Source organism: Merops nubicus, unplaced genomic scaffold (assembly GCF_000691845.1).
Source record: "Merops nubicus isolate BGI_N331 unplaced genomic scaffold, ASM69184v1 scaffold4664, whole genome shotgun sequence".
NCBI classification, from domain to species: domain Eukaryota; kingdom Metazoa; phylum Chordata; class Aves; order Coraciiformes; family Meropidae; genus Merops; species Merops nubicus.
Window position 1 is genome coordinate 43,259 of NW_008602146.1, and position 9,173 is coordinate 52,431.

At 45.1% G+C, this 9,173-nt stretch overlaps 1 protein-coding gene across 1 annotated transcript in view; it reads left to right on the top strand.

The window, feature by feature from the left end:
* Window positions 1-9,173, top strand: part of LOC103770954 (lipoxygenase homology domain-containing protein 1-like) — a gene marked incomplete at its 3' end in the record, with an annotated part of 94,111 nt that overhangs the window by 20,974 nt on the left and 63,964 nt on the right. Inside the window, exons 4-5 of the mRNA XM_008938231.1 lie at window positions 4,824-4,922; window positions 6,517-6,665. Coding sequence (XP_008936479.1) covers window positions 4,824-4,922; window positions 6,517-6,665 — 248 coding nt within the window. The remainder of the gene's footprint in view (window positions 1-4,823; window positions 4,923-6,516; window positions 6,666-9,173) is intronic.

The following is a 9,173-nucleotide window of genomic DNA, read 5'->3' on the forward strand; positions in this document are numbered from 1 at the left end:
TAGCTCCCTGCTCTTAACCCAGCATGTGTTACTTTTGAAGGCTGTGACTTTTCTGAGCTGCTGGATGCTGTGCTGTTGCCCTGCTCCACAGCAGGTCGTGCACAATGGAGGTAGGCAAGGATGTCTAGCAGGGAATTGACTGTGCCCTGCAGGAGGTGATAACGTTAAGCATTGAAGCATGGTTGACTTTGTTTCCCTGCCTAAATCTGGTGCTCCCACTGCTAAAACCTCAGCAGCTTGTGCATAAACAGCCTATCTAATGCCCCAGATAATATTTGTGACAATATCTCTTTAGGCAATTCGATCCTACAATGTTCCAGGTGACCATGATATCATATTGCTAAATAAATGGCATTAACAGATTAGTATCATACGGCTGAGCAGTCAGCTGCATCTTGCAGGTGGAAGGTTTTATCTGGGATGTGTCCATGCATTGTCCCAGGTTGGAGGCAGGAGAGAGGTTGCACAAGAGCACCCAGGGGATAGAAGGATCCTGAGCGATGAGCTTGGCTCTTGCTGCCCCTGAGCTCCTGGGGATTGAGGTGGCAGTGGGGCCAGCCTGCATGGAGTACACTGGGGTGTAGGACAGCTGCAGCCCCACTCCCTTCCCCCACCAGGAGCAGTGCCAGGAGTGTCTGGAGCCTCACAGCCCTTCACCAAAATAAACCCCTTGGCACTTGATGGAAAGAGCCTGACTCTACCCCACGATGCAATATCAATCTTTCCTCTTAGCTGTTGAAAGCTGTGGCTGAGTTGATTAGTAACAGGCAAGCTGCTTGACTGTCACACCTCTGCCTAATTAATGCAGTGGGGTCATATCAGTTAGTGCCACCCCACTGCTTCCCAGGGATGGCATCTTGACAACATCTCCCAGTGCATTCTTGGAACAGCTTAGTGTGTTGGATGAGAAATGTCAGGGGGAGCTGGCTTGTCTCTGACACCCGACTGTAAAGAAAAGAAAAGAAGGTGCTGTGACCACACAGGACATTTGTGCTTGAGTGATGCAATGGGAAGAGGAAAGAGAGCAGAAAATAGCAACTGCTCTTGCTGCTGAATTTTTGTTAGCTGTTCAGCACTTGGCATCTTGCAATTTGTGCCTCTAAAGCTGCTAATTTTGCTTCTAGGAAAGCTCCTCTCTCCCTGCCTGTGCTGCAGCAAGCTTGCACAGCTTTTACCAGCCATACTTCAGCATTTTGCATGTTCCCAGTGCTAGGAAAAGCATTCAGAAAAAAAAAAAAAAGATATCCAGGCAACATCTTGATCTCAGTTTTGCAGATGAACTCAGAGCCATGTATTGAGATTTAAAAAAAAAAAAAAAAAAAAGCCAAATGAGTATTTTTGAAAAGATGATGTTACTGTTTTAAATAATGCATGATTAAGGGCTTACAGACTTGGGAACAACATCCACCCATGCTTAAAATGAAGAGTGCTTGACTTCAGCCAGATCTCTGCCTAGCTGCAGTGAGAACCTTTTCCTGCATGCTTCCAGCAGCTGAATCCTCACAGTCTTTTTGAGATGCAGCATCCCCTTCCATTTAAATCTCCACATCCACCATCTAATTCTGCAAGATGTGCTGATGTATGAGGCATAGAAGGACTCCTGAGCAGAACGAGGAGCTGCTCTCCCTGCTGCAGCTGAGTGTTGAATTGCTTAGAGAGGGAGAGAGTGCTGGCAAAAATTCAGCATCGTTCAGGATTGATCCTGTTTGCTCCCTGGAGATGAAGGAACTAAAATCGTCCTGCAGACAGGGCTGGGTGGGGCAGTTATGTGGGCTGGCTTGGATGCACAATTTCAGATTGGAGAACATGAAAACAACTGTGGGGAAAAGGTAGTAGTCAGGCACACACTAGGCATGACCCTGTGGTCCATGGAGCAGGGATGTGCTATGACCTGAGCCAAGGACCACTAATGCTTTTGGAGCTGCTTTGCCTATGGAAACACATCTACAAGGAGCATGGAGAAGAGGCTCGCCATGCCATGCACTCCAGCCCTGCTTCTATTTTAGGAGACAACATGAATCCCTTGCAGCACAGTGCCCTGTGATTGCCACCAGCCCAATATGATAACTCAATGCATTGCCCATCTCTGTGGTCTATAAAATCAGCTCCGTGATGGGAGTCTCCATGCTGACCATCTGTGTGTTGACAGAGCCCTTGTGGTCACTTGGTGTTCTGAGCAGGTTGTCAAATTATGTCATCATAAACTTTAGATTTTAAATACAGCCACGCTGAGATACTTTTCAAGGTGTTAGAGCAGGTAAATAATTTTACCAGTGTTTTTCTTGCTGACCAGATGTGTTTCTGCAGAACCTGTGAAATGTGCCCTTCCTCCCCTGTTTTTGGTCACTGCTGCTGATTGCTCTTCATGGACATGTTCTCTATATGTCCTCCTTGCTGCTATGCATGTGTTCAGGCATCCTTCTAGTCTATCTTCAGAGTTGCAAAGCCTGATCCTACAAGGGTAATCTAAGTTCAGCCACTGATGCTTGTCCTTTTGTGGATCCTTTTATCCTGTCAGGTTCTTCTGGCTCCTAAAAAATGGAGTGGAGAATCAATCACTGACATCAGAATAAATATTCTAGAAAAAGTGGAAGGAGCAAAACTCCTTGAAAAATGGGATCTGTGATTAAAGATCCCAATGTACAAAGGGTCACTTTTAGTTAGAGCAGCTTAGTGGCCAAATGAGAGCTGTAAATTGCACCACCTCCATCCTTGGATAATGCCAGTGAAATCCTTTGATGCAGGAAAATCTTTAGCAAGTTGTTAGAGATCTATGAACTGAAACAAAAGAGTTAAAGAGAAATGTTAAGGCATTTTCCCCCTTGTCTAATCCTGGCTCTGTCCTCCTCTATCTTATTGCTCAGTATTTATTGCACTTTTATCATTATTATTTTATTTGTAATGGCATGTTTTGTGGTGGGGTGCCAAGAATGTCAGCTCAATTTTTAGCCTTTTCAGAGCACGTTCATTAAATGGTGACAGGTGATTTTCCCTTCTGTTTGGGCTCTGCCCTTGTGCTCCTCACCCTGGGAGCTGAGTGCTTCGTTACCATTCAGGGGATGGTCTGACAAATGTTTCTCATGTGCTTGCTCTCACATCCTCCACCTCAGCAGGAGCGTGTGCACCAGTGTGTCTGCTGTCTTTCAGAATAATCTTCAATATATATTGATTATGGTGGAAGAAGCAGGTGACCTACTCTGGCAGTGGTAACCCAGGGTTTGTGGTGGTGTGTAGCTCCTGAGGGAACTCATTGCTGGTGTTGGATGGGAAACCCAGAGAAGCTTCTCCCCTAACTTTGCACCTGTCAAAGGGAAAAACTTGCTCGTCGTGTATCCTGGTGAAAAAAGCTTTGTTTTTGCAAGGCAGGTATGTGTGAAGTGACCCATCCATCTGTCCCTTTTGCAGAAGTAGACCCTGGAATGGGTTGCCCAGGGAGGGGGTTGAGGCCCCATCCCTGGGGGTCTTTAAGGCCAGGCTGGAGGAGGCTCTGGGCAGCCTGATCTAGTGGGAGGTGTCCCTGCTCATGGCAGAGGGGTTGGAACTGGGGGATCCTTGTGGTCCCTTCCAACCCTGACAGATTCTGATCTGTTTTGGCAGAGGACTTTAGAGCCCTCATGGCTCAATGGTTGGACTGGATGATCTTGGAGGTCCCTTCCAACCTAAAGGATTCTATGATTCTATGAAAGTAGCATGCCCAGGACTCACAACTGGAGAGGTGACATAACACAGGGCTTTCAGTACCAGCTAGCCAGGGCTCAGTAGCACAAGGTGTAACAGGTATGTTGTTGAGGGTGTATGTGATGTGATGTGCTGTTCAGCAGAAGTTTTCATTCATCTTCATCAGCTTTGTTTTGTGTCTTGCTGTCTGCCTCCAGTGCTGGTTTTGCACAGAGGATACAGCACTAGATGTCTGCCACGGCTGAGTTTGCTCTGAGGAACAATGTAGGCAGCTAGTCTTTGGTGGTAGATTTTGAAAGTTCCTCATGTTTGCCCCAAATAGAATCACAATGAGGGCCTTGGGAGTTTTCTCATAGGTTTCAGAAGTCAGTCTCACTGTTGCTGTCCTTTGGAGCCATGTTAGTCCCATCCTGATCCCTCTCAAAAACTTGCTTCTCAAACTCCCTGACATGACATGTGTGAAATGCTCATAGCATGGTTTTCCCATGTGCTTTTTTTTTTGTATTGCTTGGTGTCACACATGACGTAGCTTCACAGTGTCACAGCTCTTGCTTGGCCTTTACTCCTGTTTCTCTATTTAAAGTGGAAAGGACTGGATTATTATTTTTTTTTCTTTTAACCAGGCAGAGCAGTAGCAGGGTGGTCACCTTCAAATTTTTCTGCTCGTGCAGTGTGACTGACCTCTCCTCAAAATACTTGTCACCAGCCAGGCTTAATATAAACTAAGCTGTAAAAATAGCTCTAGGATAGCACTTGGACCAGAAAGGTCAGGTCTGAGCTTGAGCAGATGGCTGGCTCCATAACTGAGTGATGTGTTGAAAGAGCAAGGCTGGTGTGTAGGTCTGAGTTCATTTAATGGCCATGTATCAACATCAAAATTTGCACCTTCTTCTCATCTATTTCAACCTTTGGTGTCGAGGCCAGGAGCTGAGTGATATGTTCCTCTTGCCCTGGACCTTGAATACACAGTGTCAGAGCCCTGCCCACAGATTTTATTCTTCTTATGGAGGAGAGGGTCAGTGTACCATGGTTCAGACATGCTTTCAAGACAGCATCAGCACAGCCTTAATTGTTTTGTAGTTCTCTGTTCTGTATCAAGCCATGGAGTTATTTATGGATGGGGATTTCTGCCTCTCCCCTTGCAGTCAACAAATACGTGGTCCGAGTTTTTACGGGAGAAGTGAGCGGCAGCGGAACAGATGCGGATGTCTTCATCAATATCTTCGGTGAGAAAGGAGACACAGGTATTCAAATGCAAATCATTTCCTAAAATACTTCTTCCTGCACTGCAGGCCTGTGATCTGAGCAGCACACAGCAGCAATCTGGCGAAAGCGGAATAATTTGGCTGAGTGAAAGGCACAACAAATGGTGTTGTTAGCGCTGGGGTTTCTCAGATCCACAGCTTCTGGGAGCTGTGTCTGCAGAGCAGCAGTCGTAGCTGGGCTGTGAGCATGACTGAAGTTACCTGTCACCAAAAACCCCAAACCTGGGGAAAATGCAGCATGAACCACAAGCACAAACCAGGGCAGGAGGAGCCAGTCTGCTGAGGGATCCAGCCAACACCAATGAGTACTTTCAGTGCATGCAGTGGGAGCTGCACGTCCCATCTTTCTGTGTCCTTGGGCGGATAATGCTGCCCTTACAGTGTGGCAAAGTTTGTAGCTGAGCCTACCTGGGCCATCCAGAAAGAAAATCTAAGCAAGGTTTATATTATCTGGCTTTAGATTAATGGTGGTAGCCTTTTTATTCCCCCCTCCCTCTTTTTTTTTTTTTTCTTTCTTTTCTTTTTTAAAATTAAGATCGTGCTGCGATAGTGGTCTAGGAACTTGAATTCAATTTTTAAAATATCTTTTTAACTCAATAATAATAAAAGATATGACCAGACCTAACTCTCTGGGTCATACCATGGAGAACAGAAGGTTGAAATTCCTGGAGACACAGAGAGCAAATACTCTCTCTCTTCTCTACTGCACACATCCTGTCAAATTCAAGAAATAATTACATGATGTCTGCCAAGTGTCCTTGAACAGATTATGAAACCTAGCAGGTAGGTCTCATCCTTGATTAATCCTCCAGACTTTTGCAAAGGGATTCATCTGATCTCACTGGAGACTTCTGAAAGTGGGAGTCTAAATCTAAGCTGGTTGTCCAGGCAGTCTGTCATATCTACACAGAGCAATAACACCCCTAGGAAATGATTCATCCCCTTCCAAGGTAAGTGGGATGAGTTGCCCTCTGACACCTCTCCCTACCCTGGTGCCTTGGGCAGGTCCAATCCCACTCCCAGCATCGCTCAGAAGGGAACAGAGTTGGTTGCATCTGGGGTCAGTGCTTTAATGGTTTTCATAAAGTCAAGCTCCTGTGAGATCAGGAAAAGCCAATAGCCCTGGTTGGATCCTAATTTGAAAATAAATCCTTCTTCTGTGATGCAGCAAAGAATCCTCTGTCCTGAAATGTCACAATCTGCAGCTTGTGACCAAAGCCTTTCTTAAACAGTTTGGAGATTTTAAAAGGCATTAAAAATAAAAGAGAAATGAGATGATATGAAAAAAAAGATGCAAGAGCCATCTGGATATATATTTCTGAAAACTCTGAGAGCTCTAAGTAACTGTGACATTAGAGTGAAAATCCTAGTCTTTTGTGTGCTCAGGAAAAGCTACATTTTTTTATTAGAATATAAAGTCCTCTGCCTTTACCTTAAATCCCAGTTGCAGAGACCTGGTACCTGGAGAATATTTGATTCAGTCAGTGGTGACATTGCTAAATATTTCTTCACTTACAAACACGCATGTGCCATTAACCCTTTCCTCCTTGTATTTTCTCTCTTTTTTTCTCAGGTGTAAGGAAACTGGACAACGACAAAGACAACTTTGAAAAGGGAGCAGAGGACAAGTTCACGCTTGATGCTCCGAATTTGGGAAGGTTAAGGAAAATTAACATAGGGCATAATAACAAGGGTGGCTCTGCTGGCTGGTTCCTTGAGAAGGTTAGTTGAGGCATTTAACAGATGGATGTTGCAGGATTGAAATGACTTAACCTCCTGTGCAAGGATATTTTCTGGTGACACATCTTCCTAGTTACTGAGAAAGGCACAGATCAAGTTTTCACCTTCCCATAAGTATTCTCTTTGTCTCTTGTTTTTAATTCAGAGTAAAGTGGAGCTGATAAAGTGCTGGCAGCAGCCTGGTGCATGCCAGTGTTGTGCATCTAAATCAGCTGCAGCAGATTCAAATGAGGTAGTTAGAAAATGAGTGACACTATGGGTTCGGGTGGATTGTTGAGCATCTCAGGTGACTCTGTGGCAGTGAGAAAATCCAGTTGTTATGGCTTAAATTTGCCTCCTTTAATAATATTTATGGTGTCTCAAGTCCCTGCAGTTTCTTTGACAGATGAGGGGCACTTCTCCAAGCTGGAGCCTCCAAGCTCCTTCTTGCTTTGTTGACTTAGTTCTTTACCAACGTGGTAAAGATACCAGAGTTTAAGAAGCATCTGTTGAGTCTGTCCACACTAGAAATTTGCAAAGAGTTATAAATTGGCCAAAATTAAGTGATTTATCACTGACACAGAAAAAAAAAAAAAAAAAAAAAAAAAGAGTAACCCGAAACAAAAACCCTTTTTTACCACTCCTACTTTCCTCCTCATTTTAATCAAAAAAAAAAAAAAAAAAGATGTACCTGATACAAAGACCCTTTTCTACCACTCCTACTTTCCTCCTCATTTTAATCTCCTAATTTAAGAAGTGAAGTTATTGCAGCTTTTAGTGAAACGGTGGAAGAAATATTTTAAAAGGGTAAATCTATGACTCTTGCCTCTAATCTCATTTTCTTTCCCCTGCTGGTGTAATTTAACACAGCTGGCTTCGATCCAGTGAAGATCTGACCCCAAATTTGTAATCGTAGATAACAGGGGGGTTTGATGTATTACAAATGCAAATATTAGCATATGCTTTTCCACCATCCCCATACACTCCACTAAAAGTTTATATGTTGGTTGCCCATGAAAAAGGCAGAAGATGAAAAACAGCTGTTGTGCTCTCTGTAATAAAGAGGGGGGAAAACCCCACCAGAAAGGAATCTGATTCTCACATTACAGATGAAAGCTGCATGACATCATTTTTGATGTTGGTGAGGTTGCTTAAGTCCAAAAGCCTGAAGTAGACTACTTGCAGCCAACACACTAATCCTGTGTTCTGGCACAAAATCCACCGAGCTGTTTGTGATTAAGAAAAAGACAACTTTTGCCTTGCAAGTTCAACAGGAAGGTTAGCTAAGACATCCCAGTTATCTTCTATTGTTGGTAGATGTTTTTCTATAGTTTGCTTCAATACCTGGTGACTCTAGCACTGTCACTCCTGGATGAACCAGCTAAGCATCATTAGAAGTTCTTCTGATGTTTCTTGTGTTCTCTGCATGGCTTATACTCAGGGCTGGTTTTCCACCTCTAAATATATGAACATACTTGTTACCAGGAACTCAAAGACTATCACCTGGTAGAGGAGAATCTGAGTGTTGGAGTCAGCACTGGTGAGGCCACATCTCAGATCCTGGGGTCAGTTTTTGGCCCCTCACTCCCAGAAGGACCATGAGGGACTGGAGCATGGCCAGAGAAGGGCAACGGAGCTGCTGGGGAAGGGTCTAGAGCCCAAGTGTGGGGAGGAGCAGCTGAGGGAGCTGGGGGTGCTGAGCCTGGAGCAAAGGAGGCTCAGGGGAGACCTTCTGGCTCTGCACAGCTCCTGACAGGAGCCTGGAGCCAGGGGGGGGTCGGGCTCTGCTCCCAAGGGACAAGGGACAGGACAAGAGGCAACAGCCTCAGGTTGCCCCAGGGGAGGTTGAGGTTGGCCCTGAGGAGCAATGTCTCCCTGGCAAGGGCTGTGCAGGGCTGTGCCAGGCTGCCCAGGGCAGTGGTGGAGTCCCCACCCCTGGAGGGGTTTCCAAGCCGTGGAGATGTGGTGTGAGGGACACGGGGCAGTGGGGACCTGGCAGGGATGGGGAATGGTTGGACTTGCTGATCTTAAAGGTCTTTTCCAACCTGAACCCTATGATTTCTCCTGAAACTCAAACATTTTGTTCCCTCACACTCCAGCACAGCACTGCTCTCTCATGCTGACAGTCCCAGCGCTGGCAAACAGCTGTTTGTCTCTGCTGAGGTACAACCAGAATCAGTAATGCTGCAGCCAGCAGCACAGTGTGGCATGAGTGACAGGAGAGGAAGCTCTGGTTCCCAAAAAATGGTTTCACAAATCCATCAGCAAGGACATATTTCACATTCTCTCTGTTTACTGAGAAGGTAGTGAAAAATGTCAAGGACTTTCTACCCCTACAGTGATATTTTTTTTTTCCTGTTTTTCTCTGAACCGTAAGCCATGCCGGTGGGTGGAGATTTTATTTCTTCTTTTCTGGCTGCAAATCTTCAGTACTCTTCATCACTTGTTTAAAATACTCTTATAACTTTATGTCAAGCTTCAAGAACCTGGAAGATACTGGTAAAAAATGAT